Below are 21,898 nucleotides of genomic sequence, written 5' to 3' on the forward strand. Positions count from 1 at the left end.
AGGCTGCAGTCAAGAAATAAGAAAAAGTCTAGGAGTAGAAAAGTGAGTGGTGAAAGGATTAGACAACATCCTAAATAGCAAAGATATACAACTGAGCACTAAACTTAGAATCTTCCAATACTTTGTATTCCCCATCACCATGTACAAGTGCAAAAGCTGGACAGTGAAGAAAACACATAGGAAGAAAATCAACTCATTTGAGATATGGTGTTGGAGAAGAGTTTTGAGGATACCATGGACAGCCAAAAACATAAAGCAGTGGGTCCTTGAAGAGATCAAACCTGAGCTCTCCTGGAAGTCAAGATGGAAGCCATCATATTTTGGCCACATCATGAGAAGGCATGCTCATTTAAAAAGGCAAAGATACTAGGTAGAAGGCAGCTGAAAGGGAGGCGGACCCAACCAGGTCTTCAATCAAGGAGGTCATGGGCCTGAATCTGCAAGACCTAAACAAAGCAATGGAAGATAGGGGAGCTTGGATGAGATGCCTCATCTACAGGGTCACCATCAGATGAAGTCAACTTGAGAGCAGTTAACAACAACATAATGAAGTATCCTGGAGAGTGGGTACCAAATCTAAACACAAAATTGATTGATGTTTCATATATACCTTTACCCTATGTGTATAATTTTATACAATATTTTTAATAATTTGTGTGCATGAAACAAAGGTTGTGTACACTGAACCATTCAAAAGGAAAGGAGTTACTATCTAGTCAATTATGAAAAAGGGTTTTGGTTTTGGGAGCATTTCGGATTTCAGAATTCCAGATAAAGGAGATCCAACTTGTATTACCGATGGTTAGGATGCACCAAATGGCAGGGATTACATCCTGGTGAAAGTGACCTGGCCTGAGTCTTCTTCAATGAACTTCATTCAACACTGAAAAACTTCTAAGACACAGAAAAGGAATACAACATGTGTCCATTCCGATGGCTAAATTAGCTTTTAGTGGGGAGAGACTCACCCACTGGGACCCAGAGCAATGGAGGCAAGCTAAAGGAAAAGAGATTCCACCTCAACATTAGGAGGAACTTCCTGACAGTAAGGGCTGTTCGACAGTGGAAGACACTTCAAGTGTAGTGGAGTCTCCTTCCTTACAGGTCTTTAAACAGAGGCTGGATGGCCATCTGTTGTCAGGGAGGTTTGAGGTCAAAGCAAACCAGTCTCCTCATTGCCAGTTAATGCACAGAAGCAGCTGCAGAACTCATGTACCCACCCACCATGAGGAAACATTTGGATCCAGCTGCCACTTGCCTTGAGACTGGAGAAAAGAAAGGAAGCATGCTCTGGACTCTGGTCTTCAGCCAAAGGACCAAGAGCTAACGAGTTCTGTAAGTTTGGGGTTTGCATGTGCCTCAATATGACCTTCCATAAGTCATCTTGAGGACAATTTGGTGAAAAGAAGGATGATAACTCAAATAACAGAACTTGTTCAAACTACAGGAAAAGAAATTCCATACTCCCATTTGAGGCCCCCTTAGGAAGAACTTCCTGATGGTACGAACTGTTCGTGGGAGACACTGCTGCTTCAGCATGTGGTGGAGTCTCTTCTTTGGAGGTTTTTAAGCAGAGGCTGGATGGCCATCTGACGGGAGTCCTCTTAGACTGTGTATTTCTGCAAGGCAGTTAGTCTCTTCCAACTCTAGGATTCTATGGCTGCTAATAATGAATTAATTAAAGTGCCTTGAACATCACATGCATGCTGTACCTGCTTTTAATATTATCTGAGCAGCTTTTGCATCTGGCTGCCCAAAGTGACCTCTTCATTTGCTTTACAGAGATCAGTAAGAACCACTTTTACCCAGTTGGGCAGGCCACAAAAAGGATCCCTCACACTTGTTTTCTTGAGTGAGAAAGCTTCATTTAAGGAAGGAAATTATATTCACTTTTAAGAAGATACTTTCATTATTATTTTTTTAACTTACTGTTGGCAATGTTATTAAACTGCAAAGAGTCTCTTGAAGATCTGATGGATTTCTACACATCCTGTTCAGTGAAGCTCACTGTAAACTAGGAGCAGGCAAAATACAGCTCTCCAGATGTTGTTGGACTGAGGCTGCCATCAGCCTTAATCCAGAACGCTGGGAGTTGTGGTCCAAAAAATATCTGGAGGGCTACATGATTCCCACCCCTGCTATAAACCCATTTTACTGATTTAAAACACAAGTCTCAATGCTACATAACGTCACTATGGCTGAGATCACACAATTTACTAGAGGAAATGCTAGTTCAGGGATTTGAGGAGATATAGTCCAAAAATTAATCCCCCCCCCCCCCAAGATCTACAAAGAATTGTACTCTGAACATGCATTCCAAGTTTCATTCCAATATCTCAAACATTTAGTGGAGTTATCACATCACAAAGAGACTTAGATACCACTGAAGTGCCAAATGGGCAAGTTTAAGCAAAGATCGCAAAGATGTACCAGGCTTAGCTAGTTAAAACCTATTGATGAACAAAGAGCCTAGTCTGATACTAAACAGCAAAAGGCTGAGCAAAGAAGATCAGTGTGTTGTTGTTTGTACAATGATTATTATAATATTTTCTCCAGAAGATGCTGAAGCAAAGGCTTTGATGACCTTCAATTAGAAGGATGTTCCCAAGGGGTAGTGTGCCTCATGCTGTTTAGGATTAAAGTAAATAGCACTCTCTCAAGCTATTCTGCACTGAGGAAAGCATTTTTTCCTAGAGCCCTCCAGATGTTCTGGACTACCATTCTCATTTTTCTCACCCAACAAGGTCATTGGGAGGTGCTGTGAGTGGATGTCCAGCACATGGCGAAGTGCTTAGCTAAGGCAGTCAGATGATGAGCATGCGCTTCCCTTGGAACTATCCTCCCATGTCGTTCTGCCTTGAGACCCTGGTCAGAGTATGGAGTCTTGCAAGCAATCACTCTCTGGCAGACGGAAATGCAACTAAACCAAATCTAAAAACAACAATAACAAAGACAGTTGGGATGAATTTTAATGCAGAACATTTGATTGGGGGTAACAGGTAAACTGACTTCCTCCTACAAGGCTCAGATTCCCAAACACTCCCATAATGTAATTATCCTGTTAATGAATCTGTCTCAAACCTACTCACTGGCAAAAGAAAAACAATTCTAAGAAAAATTAGTTCCATGAGAACTGAAGATGCAGATAGCCCAGAACAACGGCAGTTATATAAGAGGTTGGATTAACAATAATCTAGCGTAATGTGTCCCTGTTTAAGAAAAAGCTTGGAAAGGAAGACTCCGAAACAGTCATCTCAAGAAAAGCTGGCCGTTAAAAGAAACAAACAAGCTGTTGTATCTTGAAAACACCATCCGAACAAACAACTGCGGCAGTTGTGGGAGGGACAAGCCATAATAGATTTAAGACTGGTGTTGGCTTGACAATTGTTTTCGGATCGGTTACAGTCCTTTACACTTCCCCTTCAGCATTCAAAAGCGGAAGACTTGTAAGTCAAACCAACTCAAGCCTAACAATCATCTATTTTGTCAGAGCAAACCTCCCTCCCGCAGGTTTGTCTGAGACTCTCTCATGGTGGAATTAACACCTCGACACATGGGACAGTTTAGGAAAGTGAATCTCTCTTGCCTCTTGGGTTTACCAATTACCTAATGTTTGGCTGCTACCCTCAGGATGAGACCACAGTATTTATATCCCCAGACAAAGTACATGCAAGCACCCAAACAAGAGTTTCTAAGCAATTACAGTCTGGAGACAAGACGTGAAAGCCAAATGAGAAGCAGACAGAGGAAATGTGAAGTTCTCCTGGCTTCAAAGATCTCCAAGATGTGTCAGAAAATAACCTGTGCATGGTCACCATGGCTAACCCATACATGAACCCACACAAAGAGTCCACTGAAGCCATTACCTCCAGTGTCTAGAATACGCCATGAGCATTTCAAGTACCCAAAAGTCTAGCAATTAGCTTTCTTGTCTTCAAGTGGTTTTTCCCTATATGAAAAGCAATAGAGATTTCAAGGCTTCCTTTTAAACAGAGGACAACAGGAATGTGAACAGCCATGAGCTAGATCACAAGACAAGAGCTTGGGGGCTGCCATTAAAAAAACACACACCACATTTCTAAGCTCTGTAAACAGGACAAAGGCTCAGATGAGTTTGCTGGGCATGGGCATGGTCCCCCAAAATTTGAATACCCAAATCAAAATTCTGGTACTTCATTGCCCATAGATGTAGCACTGGTGAAGAGGAAGAACAAAGTGCTCTTCTTACCTGCAAAACACATTTACAGCTGTACTCTGGGAAAGCATACAAAAACAATCTGCAGTGACAAAAAAAAATTTGGTCCCATTTTTCAAGAAATTGAATATGAAAATCCTGTAATTTGGGCATTTTTCCAGTGGGAGAATGCCAGCAGATGCTTTTTTTTCCTAACAGGAAGTGATCTAGAAACTGGATTCCAGAGGTCAGTTCCTCTTATAAAAAGGCCTCTCTTGGGATCAAAGTGGCCCACCTTGGGACAAACACTTGGTCAAATTCCCACAGTCCTTAGAAGGCATTTGGACTACATACACACACAGAGGCCCCTCCACATTTGCAGCCGTGATTATTCATGGATTTGATTAATATGTTTTCCCAAAAAATTTCTAGGTCCTCCAGCATGACTCTGCTGGACATTAACCATGGAGTCATACTGCAGGAGACCTAGACATTCCTAGAGAAAACACTTCTCTAGGTGCTTGTAGGTCCACCAGCATGTCTATGGTCAAATTCCAGTAGATGTTGAACACAGAGTTGTGCAGGAGGACCTAGAGATTCCTAGAAAGGTATTCTTTCAGCTAAAAATTGATTTTTTTCCACTTTCACGGGGGTCCTATGCCCTTAACCCGAGCGAATGTGGAGGGGTGGCAAGGGGTGCAGAGCTCTTGCAGGGCCAATGTGATCCCCAACCAATAGTTGTCCTCCTGGCTTACAGTATGTAATGGGAGGCCCAGCCACTCCTTGCCCAAATGTCAACCTGCCAACCTGGATCAATGGTGGCACAGTGATGTTTGGCCACTGGAAACACAGGAGCTAGAGTTTCTAAGATAGCTCCTGCAACTGAGGCCAGGTTGCCATGCCTGCAGAGCCCTGTTCATGCCCAAGCATCTCCAATAAATATTTACTCAAGGAAATCACATATTCCAAGTTCATGCCAAAGGCAGATGAATTTATATCAAAAGGTTGGCATTGTAACACCTCCCCAAAGCAAGCTCATAAATTCACCCCCCACGTATTGTGCAACAGGGCTGCCTCCATCCAGCCACCTTTACAAATTCCAGTGAAGCCCAAGTTTCTTTTTATTTCTTTTGTTTTTAAATGTACACTAAATTCCCAAATCTTGTGTTTACAGGGATGGAGTCTGGGAAAGCATGATGGCAAGAACACACACACACAAAATGAGCAATGACCCCCCCCCCAAATCATTCTAATTCCAGATTCCCCACCCCACTCCCATTTTTAAGGACTGTGGGGAAAGCTGCATCATTTCTGCACTGTGCTTCTAATAGGAGCATACTGGGCAGAATTTGGTGGCATGCTGGCAGTACAATTCAGGAGATAGTTCAGATCTATAGGATCCAGAGCTCTCTTGTTCCACCAGCACACCCCCTGGAATTGGAGGAAGCTGGCTGTGCCAGGCCTTGAGCTGACACTGGCTGGCATCCTTTTATTGGCATACGCATACTTAGGTTTCTTTTCTGCCAGTGTTGCCATTCCCTTCCAGCCTCCACAGCACCCAAAACACCCACACACAAGACCATTCAGCCCTCAGAGGAAGCAGACAGGCTCAGGGAAATATCTGGCTAAGTCCTTGTAGTGAGGTGTGAAATGATTTCAGAAGCATCGAGATCTGCCGGGGTTCTCCAAAAGTCTCAGTGCTGCTACAATCAGTTTTTGTCTGACTATGTCCCCATGCGGCATGAAATGGGTGGGCAGGCTTCAGAGGATGTATCTGAAGTGTTGCGGGTGGTGTACAGCCCCTTTCATTACCAAGTTTTTTGCAGTGGAAGGGGGATATAAACAACAAATAAAAATATACAGCTCGGCCTAATGTAGGTCCGTATACGGAACTACTACTCTATGCTGACCCATACCAGACTCAGCCACAATGTATTTCCCTTCCCAGTGGGAAATTCTGCCCAGTACCAACACTACCTTCTGCCTTGCCAGCACAAGCCCAGCAATGTGGCAGAAGCAGTGGTTTGTCCGAATGTATTGCCCCCCCCCTCCCCATCTCTGCTGCATTCATTGCTCTATCTAATATTAAAGACTGAGGAAAATATTTCACAAGAGATCTTGGGGTGTTTGGTGCCATCCTCGGCAGAAAGCACTAACGGCAGTGAAGAATATTCACAAAATTTCTCATTCCTGAAAGAAGAGGTTAACTTGATACACCAAGACAAGTCTCCTGAGAAACCACCAGCCTCCCAAGAGTTCCTGCTCCAGCATGCAAGTCGAACAAGGCGCTCTGCATTTCTGCTGAGGTTTTCCTAATTTGCACAAAAACATCTCTCTGTCAAACTATTCTTTCTTCTTTGTGAAGCAAATCCCACATGTGCATATCTGTACATGAATGCATGTGTGTGCACATATACACACACAACAAGCACAGAAAATCCTCAGACATAGGAAAGGGTGTAAATAGTTGGAGGAGGAGTAGAAACAGCTAGTTGTGGGAAAAGATGCACCTTCATTCTTTTCATTTTCAAAATTTGTGCAGCAAGGCAACAGCTGTCATCGTTCAGCTGTGCAATTTACACCAAATGATTCCTGAAAATACGAAAGCGCTCTAGAAAGAGCCAAAAAAAGTATTGCAGGCAAGTAGAAAATTTGTGTAGTTTCTTATTCTCCCATGTGAGAATGAGACAAGCAAGTATTTAGAGCCTTAGGCGGGATAAACACTGCCCAAAAAGGGCGGTCTCCCGGCGCCCTGGTTTGCTCCGCGGGGAAGCAGCAGCTTCCAGACCACGGGGCTTCCCTGTGGAGCAAAAAGAACTTGTAAAAAGTGGGTTCTTCTTGTGGCGTCATTGTGACGCTGCAGTGCGCCAATGTCACAATGACACCAGGATGTGTGGACGCTAGGCGTCCATCACGTCAAAATAGCAGAGCCCATGTGTACAGGGCACTGCCATTTTGACGCCCTCGTCCCATGTGAGGGGCGAGGGGCGTCTGAAAGCAACGCCCCTCGCACGTCACAACAGCACCTCATAGCGCCCATCTGGAACGGGCCTTAGTACTTTTAAAAGTTTGCAGATTTGTGCATGTTTTTAAGCTTAAAATAGATAATATTATTAAAAGATCTGGTATTTCTGGAATTTCTAAACATTTGCAGAGACCCAAACAAAGTCAAGAGTGTTGGGAGTGAAGAAGAGGAACACGGGGGGATGCATAGTAAAACGAAATTGTCAAGAAAGTCAATTTGACATCAGGGCAGCAGCTCACCAAAAGGCATATAATTTGAAAAATAGCAGCTAACAGCTCACAACTGCTTCATGGGAGAAAAGGACCTTTAAAAGATGCCAATCAGAGCAGCAATAAAAAAAATTAGAGCACTGACCTTCCACTGGTCTTTTGGAAGCAGCTTAACCACCACAATGTCACCATTGAGGGCTCTGTTGCGAGCGACAACCCCATCAATGAAGATATCTCGAGTACCATCCTGGAAAAGAAAAAAAACCTCTTAAGAGAAAATAAAGTAGATTTGAAAAGTCTGCAAGGATAGTGGCTCAACACCCTTAGGATAACAGACAGCAGGTGCCCCTGCTGTCATTTCAGAGACTACACCTGAATGACAGATAGAACGGACTGGTCCCCAGAGTCTCCTGCAGGTGTCTTCATCTCTGAAACAAGAGCCCAAACCCACGGATTGAAATCTGGTTGAGAAAACAACCTTGCAAGGACTCATGGAACAAGGAAGGGGGCAGCATCTGGGATATGTAAACGTGAAAGAAACAACAATGTTCTCAGCATTATGAAGAGTGCTTCTCCACACCAACAAGAGCCTGTCATGCTCAGTCTCATAACGTATAGATACCCATACATTCCCTCAATAGTCTCAGCAGAGAGGCCATCGTCTGTTTTTCACCTGTAGCTTTCCCACAAAGTAGCAAAAGGCTTCCTCATAGAGACCTTAAGAAAGGCCTTGCTGAATCATGCCCAGGTATAACTAACCCAGCATTCCTTTCCCACTAACAGATGAGAAGCTGTCAGGACAGGGTGCCAAGCAAGGAATGGAGGCAGTTTGCCACAGTAGCATCCCATCTCCACTGGTAGACTGCCATTGTATACAGAGATTTCACTCAGCAACTATGGTGAAGACTCACCAAAGACCATTATGCTCCCACAAAAATCCTTTGTGAATGGGTCTTTAATCCTTTCCAAAGGTCATCACCCCATCCTGTAATGGCGAGTCCTTCCAGCTAATTCTGCATTTGGATAAAGGATTATTTCCTCTTACCAGCTCTTGGGCATCCTGCTAGTCAGTTTCATTGGATAGCCCAGGAGAGAGAGAGAGAGAGAGAGAAAAGAGTTGGAAGAGACCGCAAGGGCCATCCAGACCAACCCCCTGCCATGTAGGAAATCCAAATCAAAGCATCCCCAACAAATGGCCATCCAGCCTCTGTTTAAAGACCTCCAAGGAAGGAGATTCCACTATACTCCGAGGGAATGTGTTCCACTGTCGGACAGCTCTTACTGTCCGGACGTTCCTCCTAATGTTGAGCTGAAATCTCTTTTTCTGGAGCTTGTATCCATTGCTCCGGGTCCTGTTCTCTGGAGCAGCAGAAAATAAGCTTGCTCCTTCCTCAATATGACATTCCTTCAAATATTTAAACAGGGCTATCATATCACCTCTTAAACTTCTTTTCTCCAGGCTAAACATCCCCAGCTCCCTAAGTCGTTCCTCGTAGGGTAAGGTTTCCAGACCCTTCACCATTTTAGTCGCCCTCCTTTGGACACGCTCCAGTTTCTCAATGTCCTTTTTGAATTGTGGGGCCCAGAACTGGACACAATATTCCAGGTGGGGCCTGGCCAAAGCAGAATAGAGTGGCACTATGACTTCCCTTGATCTAGACACAATACTTTTATTGATGCAGCAATAATAATAATAATAATAATAATAATAATAATAATAATAATAATATTTATACCCTGCTCTTCAGAGCGGCTTACAATTTGTAAATCAGACATTGCATTGCATTGCATTGGCCTTATTAGCTGCCACATCGCACTGTTGACTCATGTTCAACTTGTGGTCTACTTGGACTCCCAGATCCCTTTCACATGTAGTCTCATTCAGCCAGGTGTCCCCCGTCCTATATCTGTGCATTTCATTTTTCTGCCCTAAGTGCAGTACCTTACATTTCTCCATGTTGAATTTCATTTTGTTAGCTTTGGCCCAGTTTTCTAGTCTGTTCAGGTCATTTTGAATGATGATCGTGTCCTCTGGGGTATTAGCTATTCCTCCTAATTTGGTGTCGTCTGCAAATTTGATAAGTATGCTCCCAATTCTGTCCTCCAGGTCATTGATAAAGATGTTGAATAACACTGGGCCCAGGACAGAGCCCTGCGGGACCCTTCTGGTCAATTCTCTCCAGGATGAAAAGGAGCCATTGTTGAGCACCCTTTGGGTTCGGCCAGTCAACCAATTACAAATCCATGTAACAGTTACGTTGTCTAGTCCACATTTCACTAGTTTGTTTGCAAGAATATCATGGGGAACCTTATCAAAGGCCTTACTGAAATCAAGATATACTATATCCACAGCATTCCCTTCATCTAACAAGTTGGTAATTTTATCAAAGAAAGAGATCAGATTTGTCTGGCATGACTTCTTTCTCTGAAACGCGTGTTGACTTTTTGTGATTATGGCATTGCTTTCTAGATGTTCACAGACTCTCTGTTTAATGATCCGCTCCAGAATCTTTCCCGGTATAGATTTCAGACTAACTGGATGATAATTGTTGGGATCCTCTTTTTCCCCTTTTTGCAGATGGGGACATCATTTGCCCTCCTCCAGTCTGCGGGGATTTCTCCTGTTCTCCAGCAGTTCTCAAAGGTTATTGCCAAAGGCTCCAATATTACATTTGCCAGTTCTTTTAATACCCTTGGATGTAGTTCATCTGGTCCTGGAGTTTTATATTCGTTTAGATTAACCAGATATTCCTGTACTATCTCTTTACTTATTCTTTATGAAATTCCCCTATTCTGTCCTCTGCTCCATTATCCTCACGTTGAGCACCCTTTTCCTTTTCTGAGAACACAGAGGCAAAGGAGGTGTTGAGTAATTCTGCCTTTTCTCTGTCTTCTGTTAACGTTTTGCCATCTTCTCCAAGCAGTGGCCCTACTATTTCCTTCTTCTTCCTTTTGCTGCGGACATATCCCTTTTTGTTGTTCTTAACCTCTCTAGCAAGCCTGAGTTCATTCTAGATAGATAGATATCCCCAAGATGTCAGAGTTTGTGCCTACAAAAACATAAGCCATAACTGGGGGAAATAAAAAGGAATAGCACACAGAAGGGAGAGATGCCGTTTCAAATAATCAGGCATCTTTTTTTTCTGTATCAGCATCATCAATCTCCTCTTGACCTAGCACTGCCACTTGGTACAGCACATGAGTCCAGACCACACTGGCTCAGACCAAAGTATTCTGTACACACAACTGCCACACAGCCGCTTGCAGGAAGCCCACAAGATGGATATGAACACAACTGCAGCCTCTGTTTCATCTTTCCCAGCATGACGACTCTGGTACTGGAGGTAACAAGCAACCATTCTGACTAGTAACACTGATGACCCCATCCTCCTTAAATTTATCTCCTCTTATCCCCAACCATGTTGGCAGCCATCACAGCACTTGGTGGCAGTGAATCCCACAATTTGACAATGTGAAGATGTACTTATGGTCTTCAGTACTTCTTCTGTCCTCTAGTCCCCCACCATTTGTGGGATAGCCCTACTGAGTTCTAGTATCATGAGAAAGACAGAGAGTCAAACTTTCTTCCTATCCACTTTTGCCACACAATGCATGATTTCATACATTTCTGTCGTATCTGCCCCTATTTGTCTCCCCCCCCCCAGCTTTTAAAGGAGTTGGTCCAGTCTCTCAATCATTTCATCTGCCTTTTTCTGCATCTTTTCTAACTCTACAATATATTTTTTAAAGGTGTGATGATCAGAACCGCACGTATTATGCCAGGTGTGATAGCACCATGGGATTTAAACAAGGATGGCGCAATATGGGCATGCTTTATGTTCGATTTCTTCTCTAACTGTGCCAGAGATGGAGCGTGTCTGTGTGCAATGGGGCCCCTTTCATGACTTCATGGCCACAGTTGCTGTGTGTTTGTCAACTGCCTTCAGCTGGCTTCCCATGTCAAGAGACACAGGGGCTAGAACCAGAAACTCTCACTTCTATGTAACACTGACCAATCTGGTGAGCCACAGAACTGCACTTTGGAGCTTGTCTTTTGCCACTGAAATATTACGTACCTGTATTATGATTGTGATCATTATCACCATATTATCATCATCATCATCACCACCACCAGCACCAGCAACATCACCATCACATGCTTCCTATTTGGGACGAGACTACACCTGAGCAAAGAAACTCTTCCTAGCATTGGTGTAATCATGCAGTTCTGACTTCTGGATTTAGCCCCTTGAGTGACACAGAATCATAGAGTTGGAAGAGATTCCAGGGGCCACAGAGTCCAACCCCCTTGCCAAGCAGGAACACCAATCAAAGAACCCCAAACAGATGGCCATCCAACCTCTATTTAAAAACCACCAAAGAGACTCCACCACACTCAGAGGCAGCAAATGCCACTGTCGGACAGCTCTGACCATCAGGAAGTTCCTTCTGAGATTCAGGTGGAATCTCTTTTCCTGTAGTTTGAATCCATTGCTCCTTTTCCTAGCCATGGAAAACAAGCCTACTCACTCTTCAATATGATATCCCTTCAAATATTTCAACAAGACTATCATGTCCCCTATTAATCTTCTTTTCATCAGGCTAAAGATTCCCAACTTCCTAAACTGCTCCTCATAAGGCTTTATGGTTTCCGTAACTCCTAGTTCCCATCTGACTGGGCAGCCTATCTCCACTCCACATGATTCAATGAAGCCAGCATTCAGGTGCCAAGAGTCCTCTATGCACTCACTGAAAGGGCCTTTTTTTTGTAGCTGTATGCCATTGCATTCCTATCTTCTAACATAGCCTCCCACTAAGGGCTTTCTTGGCCAAAGGGTCTTTCAAGTATGACATGCTCATGCCCTAGAAAGTAAGCATCCCATCCCTGCTACTGCAAACACTCTCCTGGCCCTGCTTCCTATGCTCCTTTCACATTACACAATTATGCCACTTTGATGCCATTTTAATTTCCACAGTTCCATCCTGTGGAATCCTGGGATCTGCAGTTGGATGAGGCGTTGGGAATTCTCAGGCAGAAAGCTCTAGTGCCTCACCAAACTATAAATCCAGAATTCCACAGGATACAGTATGGCAGCTGAAGTAGTATCACAGTGCTGTAACTGCACAGTGCAAAAGAGACCTGGTACAGCCAGCAGAGATGCTCCGCTGCCAAGAATTCCAAGCACTTCTGGGCATGAAATCCAACAAGTGGTGTGAAATGGACAAGATAATACGGAGCTGGAGATGAAGGCTACCACTGCAGAGAGAAATCGGATCCTAAGAGCAATTCCCATGGAGAAGAATGAAGCAGATCTAACCAAACGTTGGCTGAAAATGAGGCGTATCAGCAGAAAGGGCTTCTACTGTGGCGGAGTACACTGGAACATGGCCTCACCCATTTCACAGAGCCACAGGAGGTCTTTCTGGCAGTGTCTTGTATTAAATCTCAATTTCAAGCACTCCAAAAGCAAAAACAGATAGACCAGGTTCTGCACATCATTACAAGCTGAAGTTTTGTTGAATTCTGGCTGCTTGGGGACAAAAACCAGCACTCTGGCTAACTTCCCCTCTGACAAGCCAGAGAAACTAGCTCAAGAGCTATGGAATTTGTCTCTGAAGTGCCGGGAGAGAAACAAACCAGATCACCAACTCCTGCCAGGTGCAAGCATTGCGATAAACAGACCACAGACTAATATCTCTAGTTCGTTTAGCCACTCTCGTGGTATCTGGGGGGAAGAGGGCACTGAGGAGGCAGCACATTGGCTCAGACATGAAAACTTAGGGTTCCTACAGAACCTGGACTTATTCTGACTTTTGAACATGCCTCAAGAGGCCTTGGCAGCATCTCACAAAAGAGCAGATCTCTGAAGAGACAAAGAAATACTCTGAAGGGGTTGCAGCCGTTCTTGATGGGTTTTCAGCACACAGCTAGGTCATATTCTGGAGGTGTCAAGTTCAAAAACTGGTGCATGGATCTCAATGTTCCCACTTATTCTCTTCATTCACTAGGGACAAATACACCTAGTCAGAGCTGTGCCTCCCTCAGAGAGGTTAGCAAGACTGGAGTATTTAGGGAAAGGCTCAGCACACCTGCAGTTCATTGGGTGTTGCCCCAACTATTTGCATGGAACAATCTCCAACTTGGAGACTCTGCCCTGTTCTTGAATCCAGACTCTTCTCTTGCATGGCCTCTTCTTTTAGTTCCCCACTTTCTAACTAAAACCCAGCTCTCCATCTCTGGGCTGCTAATCAACTACATGGCATCTCATTTCCGAAGTAAATTAGAACAGCAAATCTGTAAAGAACTGCAGCTGATACTTTCTATTCTGAAGTATCTTTTCAACTGTAGTTTTTGGCAAGCAGGACACAGTAAGTGTCGCTTTCATGGAGCAAGAGAGATATTCCTTGTCTCTGACAGCTTCTATAACACCACACAAATGAGAGATGATCCTGCTGTCTCACAAACTCCACTGGTCTTGACAAGATAGTGAGTCAAAAATGCAATGAGCAGCAGAACCATTTGAAGTAGTGGTGCCTGGCTCATTGCTTACATCGAATGCACACACTGCTAATGTCCACAGCTGTGCATGCACTACAATGCCAAGAAAGTCACAGAAGAAAAGCTGACGTTCTTCTAAAGGATGCAAATGTACACAGTCGGCCCTTCAAATCTGCAGGTTTTTTTAATCCGTGGATTCAAGAATCCACAGCTTGAAAATATTCAAAAAATATATAAATTACAAAAAGCAAACATTGATATTGCCATTTTATGTAAGGAATACTATTTTACAATGCCACTGTGTTTAATAGGACATGAGCATCCACAGATTGTGGTATCCATGGGGGGTCCTGGAACCAAACCCCAGCAGATACCAAGGGCCAACTGTATACAATATTTACAGTGATTTTCTTAACTGCTGCGATCCACTTTAAGCTCACGGGGCAAAGTGGGATAGAACTCAAACCAGTAACTTGCTTCTTTGGCATGAGGAGGGACAAATCCAAGTGGAACAAAGAAGGTACTGGAGCCCTGGCTTGTGTCCACAGAAAATCCTTACTGGATCTCCCCTCCCCGTCCATCTTTGTGAGTGAGACCATAGCTCAATGACAAGAGCACTGAACAAATACAGTAATACAATTTGCAATAAAATTTAGCTCCCTAATGTCCGAGCTCCTGTTTGTAAATCATTGGAAGATTACTTTTTTGATCTAAAACTCCCAGAATCTTTCAGTCACTATGGCTATTGCTGGAACCAGAGCCAAAAACAGGTTTCCAGACTGTCCCCAAAGGAACCTACCAGTATTTTGAACAAACCCTAGAAGTTAATTCTTACAGACCCGAGGCAGAAGGATGCAGGTCAATTCTCCTCTGGAGAACATCTGGTGCTACCTCTGAGATGGCTTCCACTTCACAGAACTGTGTACATTTCACTACAACAAGCACAGAAATAAGAGAACTGGATGATATCGCACACAACCACTCAGAACCAAAGAAAGCCTCCATCTGTTTTCAGGAGCGTGTCTTGTCATTTGGATGGTTTGTTTCACAAAGATGCTTTAATCAAGAAGCTTTTTCCATTTCATCCTGATGTGGGCATTCATTTGTTACCAAAGGATGGCTGGTTCCCAGTGATGGGCACATAGGAATCGTGGAGACACTTTATACACACACACACCCCTCCATCCTAAACCTAACCAAAACACAAATGCTTCCATTGCTACTGTTTTGACTGTCTGTTATATAGGAGGGTGTCCTGTGTGTTATTTCAACTTATATTGAGTTATTGCCTGAACTGTTTGTTGTTATTGTTGTTCCTGCTGTTGTGTGTCTTCAAGTAGTTTGCAACTTATGGCAAATTTATCATTTGGTTTTCTTTATTTTTTTTAACAATTTTATTATATAAAACATAGTACATCAACAACAAAAAACACATTAACGATTCCAGTACATACATATCTCATCTTTCACATAAATCCAATCAACCTATACAAACATAAAACCTTCCTGCTTACCTGCTAGATCTGTTTTTCAAATCTCGTATTGTCTTAGTTATCCCTGTAATGGTTTTCTCTTTCTATATATTACCTGTATAACGCTCATACATAACAATGTATCTAGATGTATCTAGATATATGTAACCTCTTTTATTTTTATTTTTCCTACCGAGAGTAATGCCTATCAACTGTGTGTTTTTGCTTTACAAATTTTAAATGAATTGAGGCACTTTTTTAAAAAACAAAACACATTATGAAATACTGTATATTCCATCTGTTTCCCCTCATTTATATTCCGAATATTTCCCTCTTATATTTTCCAAACCATCTATTTTAACTTTATTTCTCCTCTAAACTGCCCTTTATAAGCTCAGTCACCAATTCTTTAACGAAATGGTTGCTAATGTCCCCCATTTCTTTTCAAAAAATTCAAAAACTTTCTTCCAGCTTTCTAGAAATTTTTCTGATTTTTCATTTCTCAATTTTCTCGTTAATTTATCTAATTCTGCCAATTCATACAATTTTAATAGCCAATCCTCAGCTTTAGGTATTGTCTTGTTTTTCCAAAGTCTAGCATAGGTCATTCTTGATGAACAAATCATATAAAACACATCCAAATTTCTTCTCTAACTCCCCATTGATCATGTTTAACAAAAATATTTCTGGCTTATTTTCCAATCTTATATTTAATATTTTATTTACTATTTTCCGTACATCCGACCAGTATTTTTTTTGTTTTTTTGCATTTCCACCAAATGTGGTATATAGTCCCCTTTTTCTTTTTGCATTTCCAGCATTTGTTATTGGAGCTGCCATACATTTTACAAATTTTTTCTGGAGACTTTGGAAACTCAAAAACGAGTTTGTGAAAGACTTTACGTTTTTTTACTAATCGACATGGTTCTTACTCCAGAATTGACTTGTGCTTAATAACAAAAAGCCTGTGTAAAGACATTCTGAATGCAGAAATATTACCTAAATTAATTTCAGACCATAATCCAGTAAAGATAATTATGAGAGGTTCCACTAAAGGATATAATTGGAAATTACAAGATTATCTCTTGCAGGACAAAAGGACCTTAGAAGAGGCAAAAAAAAAAAACCCTCCAACTTTACTTTAAGGAAAATGATAATGAGAACATAGACAAAGGTACAACATTGTGGGTTGCCTCTAAAGCAGTGATGCGAGGTTACTTTATCCAGAAGAAAGCAATATTAAATAGACGAAGAGAGGAAAAGACACAAGAAATCATTCGAGAGATAAGGGTTAAAGAAAATGAACTACACCAAAATCCACTAAAAAAATTTTAAAAAAGTTACAATCAGAAATAAAATGTCTCAAAAAGCAAATCTCTCAAAAATGGATCTCAGAAATGGAACAAAAATTAAAAAGAGTTAAACTGCATCAGTTCCAATATGCAAATAAATCAGGAAAATGGCTAGCCCATAAATTAAGAAAGAAAAAAGAAATGCTATCTATAATCAAAATAAAACAAGGCGATAAGAACATAACAGAACAAAATGAAATTAAAAAAATATTTGAACAATATTAGAAGTCCCAGCAGACTGGAGGAGGGCAAACGTTGTCCCCATCTTCAAAAAGGGGAAGAAAGAGGATCCCAACAATTATCCTCCAGTTAGTCTGACATCAATACCAGGAAAGACTCTGGAGCAGAACATTAAACAGAGAGTCTGTGAACATCTAGAAGGCAATGCCATAATCACAAAAAGTCAACATGGGTTTCAGAGAAACAAGTCATGCCAGACAAATCTGATCTATTTCTTTGATAAAATTACTAGCTTGGTAGATGAAGGGAATGCTGTGGATATAGTATATCTTGATTTCAGTAAGGCCTTTGACAAGGTTTCCCATGACATTCTGGCAAACAAGCTTGTAAAATGTGGGCTAGACAAGGCAACTGTCACATGGATCTGTAATTGGTTGACCGGCCGAACCCAAAGAGTGCTCAACAATGGCACCTTTTCATCCTGGAGAGAAGTGACCAGTGGGGTCCCACAGGGCTCTGTCCTGGGCCCAGTGCTATTCAACATCTTTATCAATGACTTGGAAGACAAAACTGGGGGGATACTTATCAAATTTGCAGATGACACCAAATTAGGAGGAATAGCTAGTACTCCAGAGGACAGGATCAACATTCAAAATGACCTGAACAGACTAGAAAACTGGGCCAAAGCTAACAAAATGAAATTCAACATGGAGAAATGTAAGGTACTGCACTTAAGGCGGAAAAATGAAATGCACAGATATAGGATGGGGGACACCTGGCTGAATGAAACTATGTGTGAAAGGGATCTAGGAGTCCAAGTAGACCACAAGTTGAACATGAGTCAACAGTGCGATGCGGCAGCTAACAAGGCCAATGCAATTTTAGGCTGCATCAATAAAAGTATAGTGTCTAGATCAAGGGAAGTAATAGTGCCACTGTATTCTGCTCTGGTCAGGCCCCACTTGGAATATTGTGTCCAGTTCTGGGCACCACAATTCAAAAAGGACATTGAGAAACTGGAACGTGTCCAAAGGAGGGCGACTAAAATGGTGAAGGGTCTGGAAACCTTGCCCTATGAGGAACGCCTTAGGGAGCTGGAGATGTTTAGCCTGGAGAAAAGAAGGTTAAGAGGTGATATGATAGCTCTGTTTAAATATATGAAGGGATGTCATATTGAGGAGGGAGCAAGCTTGTTTTCTGCTGCTCCAGAGACTAGGACCCGGAGCAATGGATGCAAGCTGCAGGAAAAGAGATTCCACCTCAACATTAGGAGGAACTTCCTGACAGTAAGGGCTGTTCGACAGTGAAACACACTCCTTCCTCGGAGTGCAGTGGAGTCTCCCTCCTTGGAGGTCTTCAAACGGAGGCTGGATGGCCATCTGTCGGGGATGCTTTGATTTGGATTTCCTGCATGGCAGAAGAGGGTTGGACTGGATGGCCCTTGCGGTCTCTTCCAACTCTATGATTCTATGATTCTATTCAGATCTTTTTAGAAGTAAAAGAATAGATGTAAAATCCATTGTAGAATACCTTGAAGAAACCGTGATTGCACCTTTAAATGACCATCAAAGAGATATAATAAATCAACCAATAACACCTCAAGAAATTCAGGACGTAATAAAATCATTAAAACTCGGAAAAGCACCAGGCACGGATGGCTTCACGGTGCTATACTATAAAGAATTTGTGGATATAATAGTTGAACCACTATGCCAAACAATAAATAACATCAAAGAAGGAAAGCTGCCGCACACATGGGAAGAAGCAAACATTGTTCTGATCCCAAAAGAGGGTCAAGACCATTCGCATCCTGGAAATTTTAGACCCATTTCCCTTTTGAATGTGGACTACAAAATCATTTGGTTTTCTTGACAAGATTTGTTCAGCAGAGGTTTGCCATTGCCTTCCCCTGAGGCTGAGAGCATGTGACTTGCCCAAGATTACCCAGTGGATTTCATGGCTGAGCAGGGAATCGAATCCTGGTCTCAAGAGTTGTAATCCAGCTCTGAAACCCACATGCAACACTGGCTCTCATTACTGTAATGGATTTGGAGCAAAGAGTTTACAACAAGCAAGCCATCCTGAGAAAAACAAAACAGACCCCCGTCCTAAGCTTAAGAGCATATCTATACTCAGTTGTCCTTCACTGGTTCCACATGTTAGAAAACATGCAGGGTTAGCTGTGTTGGCCATTTAACAAATCCAAACACAAATCCATCAGTGATACCTTCATTGGCCAACCAAAATGTACAATATACTTGTTGCAGGCTTTCAAAGCTCCTGGGCTTCTTCATCAGGCAAGATGTTACAAACCAAAACAGGAGAAGAAGAAAAAAACACAATTGGAGATGTTAGTCAGATGCCTGCATGTTGTTTCAGTCCTTAGTAAATATGGTATGCTGGGGAGGATATCTTTTGCAGGTGGGATATTGAGCAATTTATAGATTATAAAAACAGAATAAAGTAAAACTAAATAAATATTGTTGTTTTTAATTGCCCTCGAGTCGACCTCTATTCATGGCAACCCTGTGGATGAGACATCACCACGGCCCTCTGTCCTGAACTGTTCTGCTCAGCTCCTGCAGGCTCAAACCCATGGCCTCCCTGGTTGAGTCCATCCATCTGGCATGTGGTCTTCCTCTCTTTCTGCTGCCTTCCACCTTTCCTAGCATCTTGTCTTTTCCAATGATTCATGCTTTCTCATGATGTGGCCAAAATACAACAGCTTCTGTTTCATCATCTTGGCTTTCAGGGAGAGTTTGGCCTAAATCTGTTCAAGGACCCATCTGTTTGTCCTTTTGTCTGTCCTTGGTATCCTCAGCATCCTTCTCCAGCATTACATCTCAAACAAGTTGATACTCTTGCTATCCACGTTTTTTTTTACTTTCCAGCTTTTGCATCCATACAGGATCTTGTCCCTTCACCATCCTAGTCTTCTTCTAATTTCTTGACTTCAGTCACCATTCTGATCAATATTTGATCCAAGGCACTTTGACTATTTCAAGTTCTCATGATCTGGGATGAATTCTTGTATATCTTCCATGGTCATTATTTTTGTTTTCTTGATATTCAACATTAAGACTACCATGGCAAGTTCCTCCTTGACCTCCTCAGTAATTGCTCCAGGTCTTTAGTATGGACTTAAAACAGGTATGTTCTTCATTCCTTCTCCTCAGGAATTGCTGAACATTGTCATGCTGGAGCTCAAGAATTCCAGCAGACAATTCTTGTAGCCCCCACTATTACATCCAGACTTTTGCAAGAACAGTTCAATGGATACTGCGGGACAGTCTTGGTCATCTGGCCAACATCCATCATATTCCTGGGTGTTCTGCACATATGATACAAGCATCTTTCTTGAGTATCATCCAAACAGAAAAGAAACCAGCCAATTGTGGAGAGCTGAAACTTCAGAAAATTCTTGTGGATTTTTTTGTGGAAGGATTTCTTTTCTAGAGCTCATCTATGGCGCGGGACAGACCACCCAAAAAGGGTGGACTCTCGGTGCCTGTTTTTCTGCCGGAGGGAAGCCGCAGCCGCCAAACCGTGCAGCTTCCCGCCAGCAGAAAAAGAACGTGTGAAAAGCAGGTTCTTCTAAAGCCGCAGCAGTGGCGTAATGAGTGTGCCACTGGCGCAATGATTACATAAGTGCCGTGCAACGCCATGCAGATGCCGCGTGGTGCTTCTGTAACAATGGTAGCACCCATGTATACAGAGCACCGCCATTGTTACGTCACCACATGCTAGGGTTGCAGGGCATGTGGGTGCTCTGCCCCCAGGCAACCCTAGCACATGACCAGGGCGTCAGTAAGGGCCCGTATGTACTGGGCCTATAATTCTCAGAATATTCCAGGCTGCCACTGGAGCATTCTGGTCCTGAATTCACCCTGAATCACCTGGCGAGACTTTTTGGTGAAAATGGGTGGCTGCCTTCCCATACAGTCTCTGTGAGCTGGACAGCTCAGACACTAACGGCTCAAGTTACTCCAAGGTCAGAACAAGCTGCCCAGCCATATTATTAATGGTGGGTGCCTGACCCCAGTACACTCACATCCACAGAGCTATTCAGCAGAGATGTTTGCAAGAACCCCATGGGAAAGGAGCTGGCTGCTATCACTGCATTTTGCTGCAGGTTTTCTTTTTAATCAACTCTTTTTACTGTGGGACAAGGGATGGAAATCCCAAATTGGGTTCACACGTTGTGAAAGCAGCCCAAACCCAAATTGGAGGTTTGGATCTGCATAATGCAAATAGCAGGCTGTGAGCCTGGAAGTGGCTTGTGGATTTGTAAGTAATGTAGACAAGCCCCTACCTTCCCTTCCACAGTCTGTATTAGAGCTCCCTGCAGTTTGACTTAGGATCAGCCAGGGGCACAAAGTTCTTAGGAACCCTATGGCCACTTGCATGGAAACCAATCCATGCAGCTCTTGTTACATCCTAATGTTGTCTTCCCATGACTCTCCACTCTGCCCTCATCTCAATTCTGCCTGGGATCCTGCCCCGGCGCTACGTCACACTCTTTCCTAAACCATACTAGAGACAGTTTGGAGCCATGACACCCTAAGGACAATAGCCTCTGCTGGAAGCAACAAAGCATCATAGGCTCACTATGTGCCCAAAAGGAGGCAAATGCAAAAAGGAAGGCAGACAGAAAGAAGTTAAGCCAAAGCCCATAATGAAGAGGTTTGGAAGAGGCATTTGAAGTGGTTGCATTACACAAAAGGTGTCATCCAAATCACTGGAATTCTCAGAGAACAAAAACAAGAATATCCCACAATAGCATTGCTCAAAAGCATGCCAAGTTCTGAAATAAGAGACATTCCCATTAGCCCTTTAAACCACAAGGGGACATAATTTTTAAAGAGTAATTGTTCACAAGACAAAAGGCAGTATTTTATCTGTGAGCCAACTAGTATTAAGTACCAGCTGTATGGAGTCTATGCTTCTAAAGCAAGCTTAGCCGCTGCCTTCATTATCTGCTCATTAT

General features: G+C 42.7%; 1 protein-coding gene across 2 annotated transcripts in view; it reads right to left on the reverse strand.

Annotated features, from left to right (window-relative positions):
• Positions 1 to 21,898, reverse strand: part of LOC149317879 (DIS3-like exonuclease 2) — a 343,644-nt gene that overhangs the window by 276,675 nt on the left and 45,071 nt on the right. For both annotated transcript variants that reach the window (XM_089508605.1, XM_089508604.1), the window contains exon 6: positions 7,554 to 7,655. In XM_089508605.1, the coding sequence (XP_089364731.1) occupies positions 7,554 to 7,655 (102 nt within the window). The remainder of the gene's footprint in view (positions 1 to 7,553; positions 7,656 to 21,898) is intronic.

The sequence above is a fragment of the Sceloporus occidentalis genome, unplaced genomic scaffold (genome assembly GCF_023333645.1).
Source record: "Sceloporus occidentalis isolate IW3139 unplaced genomic scaffold, rSceOcc1.0.p SCAF_2, whole genome shotgun sequence".
In the NCBI taxonomy this organism is placed as follows: Eukaryota; Metazoa; Chordata; class Lepidosauria; order Squamata; family Phrynosomatidae; genus Sceloporus; species Sceloporus occidentalis.